Source organism: Phoxinus phoxinus (assembly GCF_949152265.1).
Source record: "Phoxinus phoxinus genome assembly, chromosome: 13".
NCBI lineage: Eukaryota > Metazoa > Chordata > Actinopteri > Cypriniformes > Leuciscidae > Phoxinus > Phoxinus phoxinus.
Window position 1 is genome coordinate 1,167,434 of NC_136888.1, and position 23,455 is coordinate 1,190,888.

Consider the following 23,455-nt stretch of genomic DNA (forward strand, 5'->3'; position numbering starts at 1 on the left):
AAAAAGGAAACTTTCAGGAGATCTGCAGATCCCAAGGGCCTCCGCGCTCAACGTCAAACACCTGGGCTGGAAAACTCCTCACGGGCAGAATATTACAGGTGAGCTCTTCTCCTCGGCCCTGATTGGACAGAAAGAGCTAAAACCCAAAGAGCATTTCCACGTCATTTGATCCTCTCATGCCAGAATGTTCTGGAAATACAACACTGGTGTTTTTTTCACTTTATTCAACTGATTCTATATACTAATAATTGTTGATTGTGTTAGAAAGTTTAGCACAGAGTGAAAAGTTGTCATTTAGGCCTATATCATTGACTTTAAAACCGTTAAACCAACTATTTAGTTATCATCTATGGAAGCTTGTTTCCGGCACAGAATAAAAAATACAAATTCTCACAATTGCGAGTTTACATCTCACATTTCTGACTTTTTAACTCAGCATTAGGTAATATAAAGTCAGAATTGCGCGATATAAAGTCGAAATAGCGAGAAAAAAAAGTCAGAATTGTGAGTTTATTCTTAATATTTTATATTATTTAAAAGTTTATATCTCGAAGGAAATTTTAAGTTTACAACAGAATTCTTCACTACAGTTTTACTGTTTTCTCACTATATCTGACAGTGATGTTATTAATACTGTGGTGAAATCAAGTAAAACATAACCAATCCAAACAAAACCTAGGCTAGTGAAGGAGCAGAAGTTTAGACCAGTTATGTTAATTATGTTATTACTCACACAGGTCATTTTATTAGACGGATGAAGCTTGTGAGGTAACGCAGCGCTGTCACTCGCTCTACACTATCACACTAAACAGCATTTGAGTGTGTTAAAGTCATAATGTTATTCTATGTTAGTTTGTTTGCTATATGGAACTAGCAGCTTACTAGTTAGCTAGATCAACATTAGAATAACATACGGATCATATTCTAACATTTCATCATGTTGATCTATATAACATTGATTTGTTTTATGTACAATTGCTCACCTGTCTAATAAAGTATGTTCAAGAGCGGTGTCGCTGTCAAGTCCAAGTTAGTCGCGGACGCTAGCTCTCGGCATCTCGAAAACACCACGCTGATATTGAGCCTCGGTTTAGTTCTGCTTTTTTGTCCCAAAGTCTGCTTGCCATGATCCATAACGATTGAACGAAATAAGAACAGCGCGCCGCTAAATGTTACGCACTACGCAGTTGTCCACGTCTGTCGCCATGGTTATGCCATGGCTACGGCAGTACGAGCGGAAACCGGGGATAGCGCGGATATTGTGTCATTGACAGGCGACATTTTTTTCCGGGACGAGCCATTATTTAAAATTGGAATCTTTAAGACTTTTGGGATATAGGAAGTGCACAACTGCAGGACATACATCACACTGCGCAAGCGATTTTTGGATATTTTATTACAAAATTATAAACGCGGATATTGCGTCATTGACAGGCGAAATTTTATTCCAGGACGGGCCATTATTTAAAATTATAATTTCTCTGAAATAAAAAAATATTTGGAGACTTTTGGGATATTGGAAGTGCACAACTGCGGGACATATATCACACTGTGCAAGCGATTTTTTACAATTGTATTACAAAATTCTTACATATTGTACCTTTAATCATACGGGCTGGCAAGTAATGTCGAAAAATGTAATCGACCAACAATAAAGTGAAGCTGTTCATGACTGCAAAATCTCAAACAAAACGTGAGCGAGAGAAGAAACAACATGCAATCACAAAGTGTTGGCTCAGTGTTAGCAGTCAGTCTGAACACAGAGAAGAGCCAGCGTGAAGATCAGAGAGCATTCCAGTCCCAGGCTTCATTTACAACAACACTACGAGCGAGCCGTTCCGTGGAGAGCCCCGGCCTTGACCAGCACGCACACACACATCTGTTACGCCTCAGATGGATTACACACATAATGAGCCCTAATTGCTAAATCTGTAGCCTGTTGAGTTTAAAGCGAGGTAAACTGCCCTTAATATCTGTGAAAACAGATCCCTGTCAAACAATGGGCTGAACTTTGAATCACGGGCTTGTTTAGACTTTAGGGTCTGAAACGCTCTCGCATGAGTAAATACATCATCACAAGGACCTGAGAGAGACACTGCATAATGGCACAGTTTCTGCTTTCAAACACTATTGATGTGCACTATCCAATCACATTGCAGGCAGGGTTTGTCCAGCATTGAAAATTAATGCAAATGAATTGCTAATGCAGTTATACTCATTTTGTGTTTAAATGTGTTTTGCATCATGCAACTGCTGTACAATGAGCAATAATCCATAAAGCAATGTGCTCAATATTAGGGCTGAGCAGTGACACAAATTGCATTTTGATTCATGAGCTTGTGATTTGATTCAATCACATTTTAATGCTATTTGATTCAATATCGATTCATTTGGATATATATCAGGCACAATATACATAAATTTTTAACAACTAATTTGTATACAACATTTAAATTGGGCACATGAGATAATAATTAATAACTTTTTAATTACATAATTATGTTTCTACTCCAATTATTTAAAGTCGTCAAGAAATCAAAATTTACCCTATTTACTTTGTTAGCGCACCTTACTAATCTTGTGGTGAACAATTAATCTGTGCAAGTTCACAAAACATTTTTTGTCGTAGTAATATTTAATAAAAATCTGAACTTTGCTTCCGCTCTGCAAAGCCGTTTCTTCTCTGATGACGTCAGTTTGACGGCTTGGGTTGAATATATCTTTATATTTCAATTAGTTAATAATAACTAGTAGTAAAGAGGAAGAGACGATCAGTTCTGCAGCGATCTGTCACACACATTAAAGAGACACAAACACACATTTATTGACTAAATCTAGTGATGAATCTGACAGAATTTGAGAGCCGAGACAGAATTGGTCAATAGTACCATGCCAATAGTATCAAGATTATTGGATGGCAGGAGTTTTGTTCACACATCAACTGAAAACTGCACAGGCTAAAAGATTGATTAGGATATTGTTAACACCACCTTACTCAACATGAGGTCGCATTTGGGGGAGACACAAGTCATAATTTAAAAGTAATTGTTGATCAAAATTCAAATCAAACATCATCAAGTGATGTCCAAACACAAACACGTGCATATTGGAAGACTGCGGTGAACAAACATCATCTAAACAGCCTGAACTCAACGCAGAAGATCAATACACTCATCCGCTGAAACAACACAATCCTGTTTCCTGAGTCTCTACGCGTCGAAGCATTAGCTGAGTCGACACTAACCGCTACAACACACAGTCATATTCCATAAACTCGACAACGTTTCATCAGTCGGCATGAATGTGAAGTTATGCTGGTTTTCTCTCCTCTATTATACCGTATATCGAGTGAAGCACTTCTGGAAGAAGAACACATGTGGGCGGGGCTTAATTGTGTCTGTGGGGAATTGATTGGATGGTTGTGGTTTGCTATTGGCTGATCTCATGTGAGTGACAGGTTATAGCTCCGCCCACATCATAAGAGAAGAGAAGCTGCAAGAGGAACTTATTCTGAGTCAAGATTATCAACACAATAATGATGATGATGTGCACCTATAAATCATTCACAATAAACACTGCAATACTTCATAAAAACAAAGAATAGATTTCATCATGGTGACTTTGAAATACAGAGGCTCATTAGAAGGTCATCAAAGAGCTGATGGGCTCCAGCTCGTCATTCCCAACATGACAAAACAGAAGGTCTGGAAACACAAGAGCGCTTTGGGAATCAGCCGCTATCAGCGTAATTACCCGTCCTGACACTAATGCATGATGCATTCATACGCACAACTCTGCACCTTTCGGTTCGGTTCTGTAGACTTTATTAATCCCACACCGGGGACATTCACTTATACAGCAGCGCCACAGGAAGAGGGGAAAGTGTCATCGAACCCTTCATAACCAACCCAGTCAAAAAATGAGCATTACAATCGCAAAACTACTCAAAATAATACTTCTATCAGGATCATATCTTCACTTGCATCACTAAATAAAGAAAATAAGAAATGATACGCAGAACATCATCTCACCAGCTTTCGGTTAAAGTCTTTAATCATGGACTGAACCATTTCCAAGCGTGTCACTTTCACAAACTATTAATAATCAGAAATGGCAGCAATTAACCTAATGAATGCCACCTGGCTAATGGAGCGCCGGCACGTCATATGTTCTGATAATAATGAGCGCTCGCCGCAGAACGTCACATCCGTCACGGCGAGCGCTCATTTCATTCACAATGACTCTTTAGGAAAAGCATTTAATGTCAGAGTTGTTATTAGCAGGAGTTAATTTAGTGGAGTGAACTTCATGACATCTGTGAATGTAAAGTGTGTGTCCGAGTGTGTGACTTCTGTAAGCGCGTCTTATGAAGCTTTCCCCCCTGAGTCAATATTTATCACTAAAGCAAAAGCGCTTGTGTTTTTGCCTCGTGCTCTACATATGCAAATTGGGCTAATTACACATGCAGATAAGTGCAAAAGAACATCTGCCTCGCCTCCGTCGACATGAAGAGAAACAGTCAACTATGATGAATGTGACGTACATCAGCACAACAGAAGCTCGGTCCGCGACACACACACACACACGCACACACACACACACATCTGCATCTGCTCGACGGGGAACGCATTCACATGGTCTGAAGGTCTTGAGTGATGAGATAAACCTAACATTACACAGTTAAAATAAATATTTGTCAAATTAGAGTGAATGTGGACTGACAGTAGAGCCTCCTATTATTATTATTATTAAAGATCTGACTTTATTTCACGATTGAGGATTCTGATCAAACCCAGAAATGGTCTGAATAGCATGTGTATGAGAGCACGAGTGCACCTGGACCTCGCTGATTACCTTCTCTTTTCATTTGTGATTTGATGGACTCAAAAGGCAAAGATCAGATCATCCGATTAATAAATCAGTCAGTCACATTATCTGTGTCTGGTTTCTGGATTCTGTTTTATGACTTAATACAAATTTATAAGCAAAAATGGAAATCCAATTATGCATAAAACATTTAATTTAGCTTTTAAAATGTAATAAAATTTAAATGTAACTTTGTTATGGCAAAGTGCTGCAAAACAGACGTTTACTGTTAAAATGAAAACGCTAAAGAATTATAATAATTGCATTGTTATCATAATTTTCAGAAGTAGATTTGACTTAATCATCAAACTTGTATTCTGTAATTAATATTAACTAAGATTAATAAATGCTTAAGTAGTAATGCTCATTATTAGTTCATGTTAACTAATGAAGCTTATTGTAAAGTATTAGTGAGTTTATAAATACTGTAGATACTGCGGTGCACGGTTCACCGAGAGTAATCTATGAACTGAAAAGCGCTGTATAAATAAAGGTGACTCGACGTGTCCAGCTGTCGGAGAGGTTTCCCGAAACACAATCCCAGCGCTAATCATGATCGGCCGTGAAAGGCGGCGCACGGCGGCGGACTCGGTGACAGCGCGGGTTAGAGTTATTTTGGTCTGGCCTCGAAGAATCAACACCGCATTTTCTCCTGAAAACTGTCAGCAAGGCCTCCTTTACCCATCATGCACTGCGAGGGAACCGATTACACCGGCCCGAAGCAACGCTGCCGACGCTTGTGCCGTTCTGGGCAATTTGTTCCATTCCAGCACTGCAACTGATCCCAGTACACACACACACACACACACACACACACAGAGCTGTCAGTGCAATACACCATATGGTGAAGGTATTCGGGCTGTCAAATAAAAAAAAATATTTTGAATATTCATCAAATTTGTAAAATAATAAGTAAGTAGAAGTGTGTGTTTCTGGATGCCAGTTTGCTGTTGTGTGTTCATGTTCATTACACTGTGTGTTCTCAGGTCACTGATGCACAAACACAGTTTTATGCACTATAACCTAATTTTCCTTGCATGCACATTAAGGAAATTATATTTTATTTAAGAATAATTGTTTTGAAAAGTGAATGCACTTTAAAAAGTGAATATCATTTAATTTCAATAAAAGATGCAATGCTTGATTTGGTTTATATCTGCTTGTTGCGCTCGCTTGCGCCCTCTTGTGGGCATTCCTCTAACATTGAATATTGCCTTTAAAATTTGAATATAACGTATTTTCCGGACTATAAGTCACACTTTTTTTCATAGTTTGGCTGGTCCTGCGACTTATAGTCAGGTGCGACTTATATATCAAAATGAATTCATACTGACTGAGATGAACCAAGAGAAAACATTACCGTCTGCAGCCGCGAGAGGGCGCTCTAGTTAGCGGAGTTGTTCAGAAGCGACACCGAGGAAGAACTCATGGATTCAGTGTTGAGGAGTGAGATCGGGAGCTTGGTGAACTTGCTGACCGGTAACTTGGACTCGCTGGCTAATGTTAGTTTAGCCTATTCAGCCTCAGGTATATGTTCTGTGTGCTGTTGTGCAGCTGAATAACTGTTAATGTGTTACGCTAACACACCGGACACTATTCAGCTGTTGTTCTGTGTGCTGTTGTGGAGCTGAATAAATGCGACTTATAGTCCAGTGCGACTTATATATGTTTTTTTCCTCTTCGTGATGCATTTTTTGACTGATGCGACTTATACTACTGAGCGACTTATAGTCCGGAAAAAACGGTAATTCGAATTTTGCAGATATAAAAAAAGACATTCAATTTAAATGTTCAGCCATTTTGACAGCCCTAGAAGGTATATTGCCATATATATTGCCTAATACGATTGGCCGATGTGCAGGAAACTTTTATTTTGAATGTTATTGTCTTTTATCCACTTTCAAACACTTCTGTCCTGATTTCTTTGAGAGAAGGGTCTAAGGCCGGGTAAATGTCTGGGCTTTTCGGATCTGTCAATCTAATGGAGGAAATAAGCTCATGCTATTTACACACAAGTCATGACCGAGACCGTAGACAAGTGAATACAATGAAACCGCGTTAACCAATCACTAGGGGTGGGAATCTTTTGGTACCTCACGATTTGATTCAGAAGCAAATTTCGCTTCTATATGTGCATAGATTTGATTGTAGTTTACCGTTTTGTGTTACTTTTCTTAGTTGACTTCGGTAGACAGTTTAATAGCTCTAGAAGGGAAAACCCTCCTGAATGTAAACCTGACATTTATTTAGTTTTTCTTCCCATTTTAGTCAACCCAATATTATAAAACAAATGTCCTTTAAGCTGATCATTACACACACAGGCTTATGTAATAAAGCAAGGCAGGCAATTTTATTTTATATATTAAAAATAGGGACAAAGAAGTGAATTACAAACAATAGGACAAATACAATAGAAAAAATATTTAAAAGAATTCAGGTACAGTAGCATAGGTTTATTTAACTGCCCTACTACCGACATTGAATAATCAACTATAAAAATAAAACACTCTGTATAATCTTCAGTGTATGAATTAAATATACATTGATTAGCCTAATATTGAAGATAAAACCACTGGCACTGCTCCCCTGTACCTGAACTCATTACTTATGACTTATGTGCCATCCAGAAACTTGCGCTCTGCAAGTGAGCTCGTCTTGTGGTGCCATCTCAAAGAGGCACGACATCTCTCTCTCGGACCGTCACCATGACTGTTCCCTGCTGGTGATGATCTGCCTAACTCAGCCAGAGCTGCTGAGTCCGGAGCCATCTTTAAGAAACTGCTGAAGACGTATCTTTTTCGGCAGCACTTGAGCACTTGATCCAGTACTACTAACACTAACACTTTCTTATCGATTATTAAAAAAAATATTTTAAAAAATTGCATTGGATTGTACTGTGAAGGGTTATAGCACTTACATACTGTTGTTCTACTGCTAGTTTAATTGCTTCTATTGTCTCTCATTTGTAAGTCGCTTTGGATAAAAGCGTCTGCTAAATAAATAAATTAGTAAATGTAAAATATATTTTTTATTAACATTAAAGGGACAAAAAGTAGGAATTACTCCCATCTAGTGGTGAATTTGTATTTTGCATTCAAACTAATTTTGCTCTCCAACGCCTCGCTTTTTCAAATGCGCATTGCATCTACGGTAGGCGATATGTACCAAAAAGCTTTGACAGAATGTCTACTAATAAGCACTTCGTCGAGTTTTCCTTCAGGTGAACAGGTGTGTTATTTCAAACAAACTGCAACATGACAACAAACAAACGAATGTTACAGTAGGGCTGGGCGATATATCGATATAAAAAATATATCGATATATTTTTAGATGCGATATGGAATTAGACCATATCGCATATATCGCGATATAATTCAAATTTGCACTGTGATCTTCGCTACAAGCTGCTGCGTGCTTTTGTAGCAGTCTGCGTCTCAACAGCCCAGTGTACAACGCGACAAATACTCACATTAAATGTTTACGCAGAGGAACAGGACACTGCAGTTCTCAAAAGTTCATTATTTGCATGTGCTTTAAAGCCTTGCCGGTTAAACATGTACATCGCTGCTGATGCTCTGTTCTAGCATGCGCTTATCTGAGCGCAAACAGCCGATGCGCGCATGCACTAAAAGCCTGTCTAACAGCGCCTGGATACTGGACTAAGTTATCTTTCGAGTCTTATTGCGCTAATACTGTCAAATACACACAAGGTTTATATAAACAAAGTTGGTTATGTCTAAACTGAAAGCAAACCGAGAAAATTGAGAGAAATCTGCTTGTCATATGCGTACATATTAGACGCACGCTTTCAGGTCTTAAAGAGACAGTAGCCCTAATAGTAAACATGATGCTGCTTGTCCTTAAAGGGATAGTTCACCCAAAAATAAACATTTTGTCATTCTTTACTCACTCTAATGTTGTTCCAAACCTGTATTCATTTATTTCTTGTGCTGAACACAAAAGAAGATATTTGGAAGAATGTGGGTAACCAGACAGTTGCTGGTCCCCATTGGAAATAAATATAGAAGTCACTGGGGAACATCAACTGTTTGGTTACCCACATTCTTCCAAATAACTTCAACAGAAGAAAGAAACTTATTCAGGTTTAAAACAACTTGAGAGAGTAAATGATGACAATTAAACATTTGGGGAGAACTATCCATTTAATGTTAATAAAACAACAAAACACAGAGGACATCACACACTGCTCTTGACTGAGAACTTTAATAGTAACTTTAATAAGAATCAATGTATAATTTATACAGTGAAGTCCATATTTGGCTTTGACTTTTACTGAACATTTGCTCTCACTTTGCGGAAAAAATAACGAGATATATATCGTATATCGATATTCAGCCTAAATATATCGGGATATGACTTTTGGTCCATATCGCCCAGCCCTATGTTACAGTATGAATTACTGACTGTGAAAAACGTGAAATATTGTAATTAGTAGTTATGCCCAGGGTGCGATTTGTGAAAAAAACAATGTTTTGGGGGATGTTTTGAAACATTGTTATTCATAAAAATAATTCATGAGAACATGAACTTCATCACTGCATTTGCAGGAATTGTAAAATCTTTTTTCTTATTAACTGAAGTAGCCTAACGCAATATTTTTACTCCTAAAAGCTTATAAATAATAGCTTATTAATAGCTTATCTTTCCCCACACATATGAACTGTGATCATGCAATAACGTTAACTTTACATCGCGATGCTGAGCTACAGTGAAATGATAGAAAAGACATTTTCTGTGATAGCAATTCCCCTCATTCGCGCAAACTGGAAGCGCGAATGAGGCTCGCGTCTACCGCGCCGCGCTAAACACCGCGCCGCAGGACCTCTAGACGCGCATAAACACGTCTTTACATTGAAATCACTCGCGCCAGACGCTCAAGAGTGAGTGAGTAATAATTTTTAAATAAAATTGACTTTAATCAAACCACGGATCCGTGATAAGTTTTGTGATCCGCCTCGCCACTATGTAGTAGCACTATGATCACTTGAGGATACATTTATCCCCACTTAGTACTTTTTGTCCCTCTCTGCTATTATAGTTTTGCAAGATGGCGGAACTACATGGAAGCCTCCGTGGACCTACCCGTGCCATGTATATAAAGATAATAAATTCTTCATTTATAAGGATAAGTCAGATAATTGGCCGAGGTATTTGTACACCATTGAGGACATATTTATGAATAAAAATATTGATTTTAGATAATAAAATACCTAAAAAGATACTTAGTGTCCCTTTAATGAAAAGTATGGCAACAGTTTATAAGGCTGCTGTCACTTTAAGAATGAATGCACGGATCTAATATACTGTTACACGTCCATTTTTTTCGCCGCTAGGGGTCGCTAACCTCTTACAATAACACAGGCCTAGGTTGATGACGCAGTGACGAGCTGAATGCTGAGACTTGCTGTCAAGCTGATGGATTTAATGATGTTAATGGATGAGTGAAAACATTGATGTTTTTTAATATTACAGTGGTATGAAGCAGGTCGCGAGTGCTAATAATGGACAGATATCACACGTGACAGATATCACACGCGAGTCCCGCGGAAAAAGGATTAATTCTACCGAACTACCCACAAGTGCTGAATTACTACTCAGTAATCTCGCACAGGTGTGAGGTAACGCAGCGCTGTTCACTCGCTCTAACGTTACGCTATCACACTAAACAGCATGTGTTGAAAGTTATAATGTTATTCTGTTATAATGTTATATAATGTTATTCTATGTTAGTTCGTTTGCTATATGAGACTATAGCAGTAAGCTAGATCAACATTAGAATAACATACGGATCATATTCTAACATTTCATCATGTTGAGCTATATAACATTAATTTGTTTTATGTACAATTGCTCACCTGTCTAATAAAGTATGTGCAAGAGCGGTGTCGCTGTCAAGTCCAAGTTAGTCGCGGACGCTAGCTCTCGGCATCTCGAAAACACCACGCGTATATTGAGCCTCGGTTTAGTTCTGCTTTTTTGTCCCAAAGTCTGCTTGCCATGATCCATAATGTTTGAACGAAATAAGAACAGCGCGCCGCTAAACGTTACGCACTACGCAGTTGTCCACGTCTGTCGCCATGGTTACGCTATGGCTACGGCAGTACGAGCGGAAACCGGGGATAGCGCGGATATTGTGTCATTGACAGGCGACATTTTTTCCGGGACGAGCCATTATTTAAAATTGGAATTTCTCTGAAATAAATCTTTGGAGACTTTTGGGATATTGGAAGTGCACAACTGCGGGACATATATCACACTGTGCAAGCGATTTTTGGATATTTTATTAAAAAATTCTGACATATTGTACCTTTAAAGAAGTGTAACACTTTAGAGAATCAATTTTTGAAATGTATAATCGATAGAATCGCGATTCATACACAACTCGCTTTTTCCCAACCAATCACAATCGTCCATTGCTGTGCCTTGTCCCGAGTACTCGGGTGATTCTGAGTTCATGAAAGAGACACATGTGATGGGAAAACCCGTCAGATTTAGCAGGCCTGATAAAATGAGGCTGGTTAATGTCAGCCGTTGGATTAACAGGCATGTAATGGGAGGATAACGGGGCAGATGAGCGATAAATAATCAATGAGGAGCGTTTGTGTCCCGAGCCTTGCCATCACAAACACTGCGTTCCCAGCCAAGCCATCAGCATATCAATGGCACACCGCGGTTAACTGCGCAGATCGCGCGGATAAACCCCGCCGTAACACACAAATTAACAAACGCTTGACATTTGCTCGACATCCATTATTCTGACACTTCTTCAGAATTTCAAAAGCCTGAGTGCATCCTTAATCAAAATTCATATTCCCCAAGCGAGCCACTGGCAACATATTGCAGCCCGCCTCGGCGCTGATGAAAACGGCACATTAGGGCCGCTTCAGACGCATTAAGGGCCTTGGCATCGGAGGCTCCGCGCTCGCACACGCCCAGCCGGGGAGCATCTGCCCGCGCCAGCGCTCTCACACACATATGCACACTGGGAGGAATGGCATTTTAAAGAGGGCTGATCATTACACCCAGATTCATTCATGGGGTTGTTCTCTCTCAGGGGAGGAGGGAGCCGGACCAGCGCGCTTCATTTCCAAGTCTAATGTTCAGGAGTCGGGGACGGCCGGCTGATGGCGCGGCTCATTGTGGCCGCTGGATTAGCATGCGTGTGCATTGTGAGACGGGCGAGTGACAGCACCGTGTCGGATCGGGGGTGCCGTCAGAACAGCCAGCGCTCGGGCCGAGAGAGCCTGCGTGACAGATGCATTCTTATCCTTATTATTAAACATTTTAGAACATGATTAATTATTTTTTTAGATAATATTAAAAATATTCTATGGAATACTAAGGATACGGTCTCTAATGCTGCTGCACTTTAAACTAAACCAATGAAAATGATTTTATATTTTTCCATTAAACATTTTAGAACTTTATTTTTAAAGCACTTTAAAAACATCCAAAGTGCTGTACAGAAAAATAAACAAAAAACATAAAACACATACTTTATGTAAAGCATTTAATACAGATAAAACAAATCAAGAGACATAAAACAGGAAAAATAAACATACCGTAAAAACAGTAAAATAAATAAACTAAATGTCAACGTCAGGTGTCAAAGGAGAAAGCGATCTAAAAACATGATTATTTTTTAAAATCATATTTACAAATATTATATGACTGACACAGTATGTATTAATGTGTTCTGATGTATTATCTGATGTATTAATAAGCTGCTCAGATATATGCACTTTAAAGAAAACCAATAAAAATTATTGTATCTTTTTCATTAACCGTTTTAGAAAATGATTAACTTTTTTTTTATCATACTTTCAAGTATTCTATGACTGACACAGTATTTTGATGTATGAATAACAGCAGTGAACTTAGTACAACTGTAAATTTACAACAATATGTCTCTCTTATTTTCTTATTTTTTAAACATTAAACCGGCAGGCCTTTATGTTGGGGGGGAGCGTATAGCTTCTCCTTTGTTTGCAACAAGTTTATAAACGTTTCGCATTACAAATCTAGTGGAGTCTCATTTCCAAATGCACGTTATTAGTAACCCTAACTTTTATTGTGATTAGTTGGTCAGCCCTGCTGCATTAGCGGTTCTGTCATACATCATCTTGTTAGTGTGCAACAGTTTCCTGCAGACAGAGCTCTGGTTACACGCCGGGAATGGAGACTTTCTGAAATAACAACAATGGCTTCCAGGACAGACTTGTCCACATCATAAAGCAGAGCATCGCATGCATGTATTTGTCACACTTGTATCCAAAGCAAACTGCATTGCATTTGAGGGGATTATCAGCTTGTGCATTATCTAAACTCATTTTCATGATTTATCATCGCAACTTTTTATCTTTTGTCAAATCAACATTTTAAGGCAACTTACTTTTTTAAGTTACACCAACAATATTTTTTACAGTGCAGAATCACAATAGATCACTCAGTTCACAAATGACTCCCTTACTGAATCGTGAATAAATTTGCACGTCCCTTGAAATGAACAGTTTTACTGTAATGTATATAGAAGGTGATGAGATACATCAGTCCATTTAATACTCCCTTAAAACTCATCTTTGATCACCAAAATGACAAACGGTTTTCATGCCTTAAAATATCTTGAATGTAACTCGACACTCTTGTCTCATTTAGTATACGCGGTTCTATGAATATGCAAATGAGCCCCGCCTCCATTCACTCACTCACTCAGAGATCCACTGGTGGACGATCACACGTTGATCTGATTGGTTACAAGGTAGTGTGTGACGTCAGAAACACCAGCGATTTCAAACTGTGTTTTTGAGACTGTCTTTGGTTCACTGCAGTTTTATGCAGAAAATACTCAGCAATGCTGTCGACTTATGAACTTACACATGGGAAATTTAGATTACAATTGTAAAGGACAGATTTTGGGGAAAGATCAAATGCATTTCAATCGATATGCTTCTGTGGAAGACACTCGTTTGCATTATTGTAACGTGTAACAGCTGAATTTGAGGTGAAAAACTACATTACCCATGATGCTGTGCAGAGATTCCACCAATTAGAGTAACGGTGAGCAAATTGCACAAAAATAGCTCTTTAGCTCCGCCCACTCATGAATTGTTGTTCAATTGTATACGCTTCACTATTATCATAATTATTAGACATGCTTTTTGATTACTAGAATTTATTTTAACCATTAAAATGGAGTATGGGAAATTTAAATCACAATCCAGAAAAATGTAAATGGGAAAAGACAGAAATTGGGGGAAAAATAAGTAGTATTGGATAGGGGCCTATAAAGGACAGTTTCCAGTGTTGAGGAGCTGATAAAGCATGCAGATGGGATGAGTTCAGGCCGTTCGGTGTTCCCAGCAGTGACAACACGGATGAAGAACATCAGAGGACAACACACACACACACACACACTCCTCTAGTGTTTACCCAGGCCCGTGGCTCTCAGGCGGGGGGGTATTGGCAGGCCTGAGCGCACGCTAAGAGATGATGGATGGCCTAGTCGATATGTTGTGTCTTAAGAGCCCGATTCCCTGCCAGTCCAATCACGAGGCCTCCAGAGCGCGCTCAGCTGATTGGACGAGCCCAACCGTTCTGCAGGCTGTGACAACACTACGTCTGTCGAGCTTAGCGGGGGCTAATCGATCGTATGAGCTTCTGTGGAAGACACTCGTTTGCATTATTTAACTTATTTTTAAAATAATCATGCATTGCTTAACAGCTGAATTTCTGGAGAAAAACTACATTACCCATGATGCTGTGCAGAAAATTCACCTATTAGAGTCAAGGTGAGCAAATTGTGCCAAAAGAGCTCTTTAGCTCCGCCCACTCAGGAATTGTTGTACGGTTTCATAGGGCCCTAAATATTTTTTTGTTGTTAAACTTTACATTAATTATTGTTAAATTGTAAAAAATTCATGATTTTAATGAAGTAGATGAGCTTTTTAATTACTACTATTTAATTTAACCATTAAAATGGAGTATGAGAAATTTAAAACAGAAAAAAAGGAATCCAGATAAATTAAAATGGGAAAGGAAAATCTAACAGATTTTAATCGCTTGTATATGCTTCTGTTGAAGACACTCGTTCACATTATTCTAACCTATTTTTAAAATAATCATGTTTAACAGCTGAATTTGTGGTAAAAAAAAAAAAAAAAAAAACTACATTACCCATGATGCTGTGCAGTGATTCCACCAATTAGAGTCACAGTGAGCAAAATGCACCAAAAGAGCTCTTTAGCTCCGCCCACTCATGAATTGTACAATTGTTCACTATTATCATAATTAATTAGACATGCCTTTTGATTACTAGAATTTATTTTAACCATTAAAATAGAGTATGGGAAATTTAAAACAGGAAAGAAAGAAAAATAGAAACCAGAAAAATTACCAAAAAATACAAGGACGAATTTGAGAAAAAATAAAACTGCTTTCAATTGATTGTATGTTTCAAGATTCAAGTTTGTTTTAATTTATATAGCACATTTAAAAACAGCAAAGATGGCTGACCAAAGTGCTGAAAAAAACACAAGATAAAGAGACAAGGGCAAACCACACAATCATGGCAGAAGCTCACAATGAATTAAAAGCTAAAGGAAAACAGTTAAACAGTTAAAGCTTAAAGCGGTTAAAGACTGTGCCGATCTGATGTAAACCGGAAGGCCTAGGGCCGGCAATATGCTTCTGTTGAAGACACAAATTATTTTGTGTCTTATTTTGTTAATTTATATAAAAATTATCAAATTATTTTTTTAATATTCATGTTTAACAGCTGAATTTGTGGAGAAAAACTACATTACCCATGATGCTGTGCAGAAGATTCTGCAACACAAGTCTGTCATATTGGCAACACACAATTACAATGAGAACATTATAATAATTGTGTGCTTGGGACACGACTTCTGTTCTTGTAATCAGGCTCTATGATATAAAAACCTGGATTTAGATTTATCAGCCAATATATCGGTTATCAGCTTTCAAATATAAAGAATTAGCCGTATCGGCCTACATTTTTATATCGGTGCATGCCTAAATAAAAGTTTGCAAGCTTGTGATTCGCTCTGTAGCCGCATGGTTTGATTCATAACTTATAATAACGAAGCTTTTTAAATCCCTTGAATGGAGAAAATCATTTGAAATGTGTCTGTAGTTTGAGTGGTGCTTCTGGCCATGACGTGTGGAGACAGACCCCAGCGCCAGCGCCAGCGAAGAGGCCATATATCAGGATATTCCAGGAGGACTATGGCATATAAAGCAGCACATCTGGGGCACGGGACTAATACACACTCTTCTGTGTTGTGCTGACGCCAATAACAGCGCAGTATTCCTGCGGGACACACTCGCGCTGTGATTACTGCGCCAGGACAACACCAAGATCTGCTTCATATGACTTTCTAAGTGACCTCTGAAGAAGCTCAGGGGTCTGACGGGATTACATGTGTAGCATTCAATAAAGACACGCGCTCAGTGTCACCGACACAACACACACACACACACACACACAATCAACATATTCACCAGATTATTGGATATTAGATTGATGAAACACACATGAGCTCCAATGTGTCAGGATTTTAGTCCCTGGATATTTGATCTAATGAAACATCACAGTAAAGACTAAAGAGGACATTATGTTTATGCTGAGTGAGCATATTCTTTAAATATAACATGTCGGAAACATAACACATCTAAAATATCACACACAATTTTTTAATTAGCTTGTATTAAAATCACATTGACAATAGTCACCATGCTGACCAATCTTGCAGTTTGATGAACAGCTGAAGACACCCGTGTGTTTGTGGCGTGAGTGTGTGTGACGCTCTTACTGTGGAAACTGCGTCTTGAGTGTGTCCATGCACTGCCGTGTGGGACGCAGATGCTCGATGAAGCGGCTCACGCTTCTGTACTCGGCCCTGCAGATCTTCATCTTACTCTCCTGCTTTTCTGGAACACAGACGAGAGAGAAAACATTACGGAGTTATTTATTCACGATTATTACACGGCTCTGTTGAATGCTTGATTCTGATTGGTCAATTGCTCATCCAGCGGTGTATTACTCCCAGATAACCACAGAACACCGGCTCATCCGGGTCACTGGAGTCCGCAGCGCTGTACGCTCGCTGGGAACGGTTTACTTCGTGGAAGTTTTGCATTTGGTGAGCTAATAAAATATTAAAACTCAGACAAATCAAATTGTGTACAGATATTTAATTATGTCATCCAGCTTCGTGGACTCGCTCTCTCGCTTCATACAAACGCAGCGGCGGCCATTTTATGTATTGTTTCGTACACTGTTGGATTATAAGATACACACAGGTACGATTTTAAAACGGTTTAATCTGAAATCAATATCTCTGATCTCCATGATTATTAATGTGTTGTAATGCTGTGTAATAAGTGTTATGACTAGGGCTGTAAACGATTCATCGCGATTAATTGAATCCAAAATAAAAGTTTGTGTTTACATAATATATGTGTGTGTATTATTGTGTATAATTAGTTTGTATATATAAATACACACACATGCATGTACATATTTAAGAAAAATGTGTTATTTATATATAAAATAGTTCTATTTATATATAATATAAATCATATAAAAATATATATGCAGTATATAAATGCTAATATTTCTCAAATATATACATGCATGTGTGTGTGTATTTATATATACAAAATAATTATACACAATACACACACACATATATTATGTAAACACAAACTTTTATTTTGGATTCGATTAATCGCGATTAATCGTTTACAGCCCTAGTTATGACTGTATACCGTATCTCTTAAATGTCCGTCTAGTTTGATCTCGCCGCTGAAACTGCTCTCTCCACGGAAGCTCTGAGTTTAAAGAGCTAGGCTAATACAATATTTCAATCAGATCAATATTTCATGTCTAATTATTAACTTATGTGGCAAGTAGCAGTGTAATAAGCGGGATAATGTACATCCAGTCGGTTGTTATCTCAGAATAAACCCCCTTCAGATTTAGTATGCGCGGTTCTGTGAATATGCAAATGAGCCCTGCCTCCACTCACTCACTCACTCACTCTGAGATCCACTGGTTGACGATCACACGTTGATCTGATTGGTCAAGGTAGTGTGTGACGTCAGAAACACCAGCGATTTCAAACCGTGTGTTTGAGACTGTCTTTGGTTCACTGCAGTTTTAAGCAGAAAATACTCAGCAATGCTGTCGACTTATGAACTTACACATGGTGTGTGTTAAAGCAGATTAATAACACCACATACACACATAAACTACATTAAAAGCTGGATTTACACCACAGGGGGACTTTAAGTTAATGTCAACAGTTAGGAAAGAAAACGCACGGGTAAATTGGATCCATGGATTCGGCCTTAAAGGCACACTATGCAAGATTTGTACCTTAAAGGGGTCATAGACTGAGAATTAAAATGTTTCTTGATCCTTTGACAGTTAAGAGTTCGTTATACTACAAAAAATATCCTGTAAGTTTCAAAACTCAAAACCTTCTTGATATTCCAAAAACTGCTTTTATTGAAACCAAGGCCAGCAAACGACAGGATCTGAGAAGTGGGGACTTGTGACGTCACAGGGCAGCTGTAGACCCGCCTTTGCAGAAGAACATCAACGCCTACGTCAAATCACCGCGTCTTTGGCCCCGCCCACTGCAGCGTTAGTGAACCGTGACACGAGAACGAGACAAGATCGACACAGGATCAACACCATTACCTTCCAAACGATCATAATGCTAGGATAGTGTGTGTGTTTTCCTACAATGTGAATCAGGGTGGGAAATTAGCACCCGCCACCCGCCGAGGGCAGGTACTTTTTCAAAGTGGCGGGTCACTTTGCCGTGTATACCAGCCACAGTGGCGGGTGGATTATAATAATGCTGCGTTCGCACCAAAAGAGTTCGCAAAAATTCGCATCCACCGAGGGACCAGGACAGGACCACCAGACGCGCATAAACGCGTCTTTACATTGACTTAACATTGAATGTATTAAGTAGTAACCAATAAACACATGCTGCGAGTGATTTCATTGTACGGATTGGACAGCCTTTGTCAAAGAATGCGGTTGCTAAGTAACAATAATACACTTTTGTCGAGTAACTCTTTTGATTTTAACAAAGACTTTTGTTAACAAAGACTTTGATAACAAAGACTTCCTGCTCAGCTACTGTTCGGACGCTCTTGCTTACTGCTCCGCGCTTTGCTCTATCGCTTTTATATTTTTTATATTTTATCTTCTTTTATCAACTAATTTTAACCTCAGCAAATCAGCACAGTGCTCAAACGCTTGGATTACTACAAAAAAGAATTATTTTACTCGACCAGCCTCCCACTGAAAGCTTATATTCCGGGGAAGAGAAAACACAACTGCATAAGGATAAGAGAAAATGCCTCTTCTGGAATCTACTTGCTGCAGTAACTGCCACAGACTTTTACAAAGGATTGCAGTTCTTGAAACAAAGTTATTTGCGGGACCACCAAACCAGACGGAACACACAACAGAGCTCCGTCATGGACGCCCTCAGCATACAGCAGGTGAGCCCCATGAATCTACTGCTCCTCCACAGGCCATACTGAGTGTAGAGAAACAAGCCGATCGACTTACAAATCGATGGCACAATCAGGGAGCGAGACCCAAAGGCACTCGAGACATCAGATTGTCACGAATATCACATATTGCCGCAATAGCATCCTCTACCCCAGATACGGCTCTGACAAGGATTGCAAACACTGGTCTCCTACCACCGCCTATACATCTTGAGAACAGATTTGAAGTATTAATGAATGTAAATGAGGAATCTCCAAACGTGATGAATGTGATCGAACACAGACTGAATAAGCCAGTAGCTAACACTGATGCTAACCTGCGCTCAAGGTCGAGCAGACAGCGGCACTCAGCTCAGAGCACAGCCGAACACACGACTCTGATAGTGGGTGACTCCATTATCCGAAACACTAGTAGCAGGGATACAACTACGTGCTGCCTTCCACAAGCAACAATTTCTGATGTAAACAGGGAACTTGAGAACATTCTGATGAAACATAAGACTGCAAATCGACTCATCATTCATGTGGGGAAAAATGATATTCATAAAGAGCAGTCAGAACTCCTCAAGAAGGATTTCAATGAACTGTTTGAAACACTGAAAAGACTGAAAGTACAAACATTCATCAGTGGACCACTCCCAGCAGGAGGAACAAACAGGTTTTCACGGTTGCTTGGGCTTAATACATGGCTCCAAAAAACCTGCAATATAAAAGGAGTTAACTTCATTGACAACTTCAATCTTTTCTGGAGTCAGAGGCAACTATTCCGACAGGACGGCCTCCACCCAAACAAACTTGGTTCAAGAGTACTAAAGGACAATATCTACTTCTCCCTCAATCATCCTTATGCAGTGTGTGCCGGTCCACTCAACCTGAATGGCACACACACACCTGGACACAGTATGAATGACCACAGGACTTCACTCCAGCACCTGAATGGACATGCGGTTGACACGTCACACAAGGACAATGATAACACCACTCAGCCACAACAACTTCTGCTCACGGACACAATCTCAGCTGAGGCCTGCCCACAGACAGACTGTGACATACTAGAACTGCTCCAAGACTCAGCACCCAAGGACGACTTCCTGGAAAACAGCCAGGGAAACCAGGACAGCATATTACAGCCTCCGATAACACCAGAACAACAGCCCTTCGCACCAGACACGCTATCTCTATCTCCAGCATCTCCACTTCTGTGCTTCTCAGAGAGAATGGAAAAACTGGTCTATGCTGGAACCAAACTATCCCACTCTTTTGCAAGCCCCCAGATATCAACCAAAAAAAGGCAGGCCCCAAAACCACCAAAGCCTGCGGGCCCCGCTCGCCCTCCCCCTCCTCCTGCAAGAGTTCTTCGGGCTCTGCCACGACGACAGGGCTCACACCCTCCTCCTTCTGCTCGAGGTGAACCAAAAACAACTGATACCAGCTCTCAGTGATATGTGCCGGGTCCCCGCTATGATAACAGTAACTTTCTCAAATGTTTACAGAACAAGCGGGAACCCAGTGTGCCTGTATCTTTCTCTATTGCTGTTCGATTACATGATAGAAAGTCTAAGGCCTTCAAAAGCCGTACAGCAAACCCATCTAATCTGGTGTCTATTACACGCCAAACTAAGACTGCTGTGCGGACAAAAGGTAAGACTGTTAAGTTAGCACTTTTAAACATCTGCTCACTTAAAAATAAATCACTTCTAGTCAATGACTTAATAACCACATACAACCTGGATTTTATGTTTCTAAATGAAACTTGGCTAGAAGACAACTGCAGTGCAACTGTCCTCAATGAAACATCCCCTCCTAACTTTACTTTTATGAGTGTCTGCAGAGCGGGTAGGAGAGGTGGGGGAGTAGCTGCTCTTTTTAAAGATGTCTATCAATGTAAGCAAATATCATTTGGTAATTACCCGTCTTTCGAATATCTGGGTATTGTGTTAAAAGATGCTCCACGCATTTTAATTATCAATGTTTACAGGCCTCCAAAATACTCTTCAGCCTTTGCTGAGGACTTTACAGAACTGTTATCAACCATTTCCTCAGAGTTTGACTGTTTTGCTATTGCTGGAGATTTCAACATCCACATAGACAATGCAGAAAACAATATGGCAAAAGAAATCAAAACTGTTTTAAAAACTTTTGATCTGACTCAGCATGTACATGGACCGACACACAATCGTGCACATACTCTAGATTTACTTATCAGTAAGGGTCTAAACATTTCAGCGATTGTTATTAAGGATGTAGCACTGTCTGATCATTTCTGTATTTTCTTTGATATATTGATCTCTCCTGCCATTGAAGCTAGATCTGTGTCTGTCAAGAAGAGATGCTTAAATGAGAACACTAGTGTACTATTTATGAAGGCTAGGCCTATATCTTTAACACCAAGCATATCTGCTGACTCTGTTGATTTTCTCCTTGATTCTTTTAACTCGAAAGTTAAAAGTGTAATTGATGATATTGCTCCAGTGAAGGTCAGGAAGAGTGGTAGACAAAAGGCACCTTGGAGAAACTCAACAGCAGTGCAAAATATGAAAAGACAATGCAGAAAAGCAGAGCGCATGTGGCGGAAGACAAAACTTGTAGTCCACTATAACATCTACAAAGACACCATCCATGCTTTCAATATGGAATTAGGCAAAGCTAGACAGACTTTCTTCTCAAATATTATTAACAGCAACTTAAACAACACACACACTCTTTTTGCTACTGTAGAGAGACTGACAAACCCCCCGAGCCAGATTCCCAGTGAAATGCTCTCAGACAGCAAGTGCAGTGAGTTCGCTTCTTTCTTCTCTGAGAAAATCAATAATATCAGAAAGGCGATCAGCACATCCTTGAGTTGCACTGGGGTCAGACAGATCAGACCACAACCTGAGAAAGTAGTTACTATGTCTGATTTCAAAGAAATTGATGGCAAAATTTTGGAAGAAACCGTACAGCACCTTAAAACATCAACCTGCGCCCTTGACGCTCTTCCCACATCTTTCTTCAAAAGTGTGTTAAACGGCTTAGAAGCAGATCTCCTAGAAGTGGTAAATGCCTCACTTCTCTCTGGAAGTTTTCCAAACTCCCTGAAAACTGCAGTTGTCAAACCCCTCCTGAAAAAGAGCAATCTGGATAAGACTATATTAAGCAATTATAGACCGATCTCAAATCCTACTTTCATTGGCAAGATCATTGAAAAAGTTGTTTTCAATCAGCTGAACAAATTCTTAAGCTCGAATGGATACTTTGACAATTTTCAATCTGGTTTCCGATCGCATCACAGCACAGAGACAGCGCTCATAAAGATAATTAACGATATTCGCTTAAACACTGATACAGGCAAATTATCAGTGCTGGTACTACTCGACCTCAGTGCTGCATTTGACACTGTCGATCACAACATACTTCTTGACAGGCTGGAAAACTGGGTGGGGCTTTCTGGGATAGTCCTAAAATGGTTCAGGTCATACTTGGAAGCGAGAGGTTATTATGTGAGTATAGGAGACCATAAGTCTGAGTGGACATCCATGACATGCGGAGTTCCTCAAGGCTCAATTCTTGCGCCACTCCTATTCAACCTGTACATGCTTCCAATGAGCCAAATAATGAGAAAGAACCAAATCTCTTACCACAGCTATGCAGACGACACACACACACACACACACACACACACACACACAGCTATGCAGACGACACACAGATCTACTTAGCCCTATCGCCTAACGATTACAGCCCCATTGACTCCCTGTTCCAATGCATTGATGAAGTAAACAGCTGGATGTGCCAAAACTTTCTTCAGTTAAACAAAGACAAAACTGAAGTCATTGCATTTGGAAACAAAGATGAAGTTCTCAAGGTGAACGCATACCTTCACGCTAGAGGTCAAACAACTAAAAATCAAGTCAGGAATCTTGGTGTGTCTCTAGAGTCAGACCTTAGCTTCAGTAGTCATGTCAAAGCAATAACCAAATCAGCATATTATCATCTGAAAAATATTGCAAGAATTAGAGGCTTTGTTTCC

General features: G+C 39.5%; 1 protein-coding gene across 1 annotated transcript in view; it reads right to left on the minus strand.

Annotated features, from left to right (window-relative positions):
• cdin1 (CDAN1 interacting nuclease 1) overlaps window positions 1-23,455 on the minus strand; it is a 126,661-nt gene that overhangs the window by 91,089 nt on the left and 12,117 nt on the right. The window contains exon 2 of the mRNA XM_079632791.1: window positions 16,719-16,836. Coding sequence (XP_079488917.1) covers window positions 16,719-16,836 — 118 coding nt within the window. The remainder of the gene's footprint in view (window positions 1-16,718; window positions 16,837-23,455) is intronic.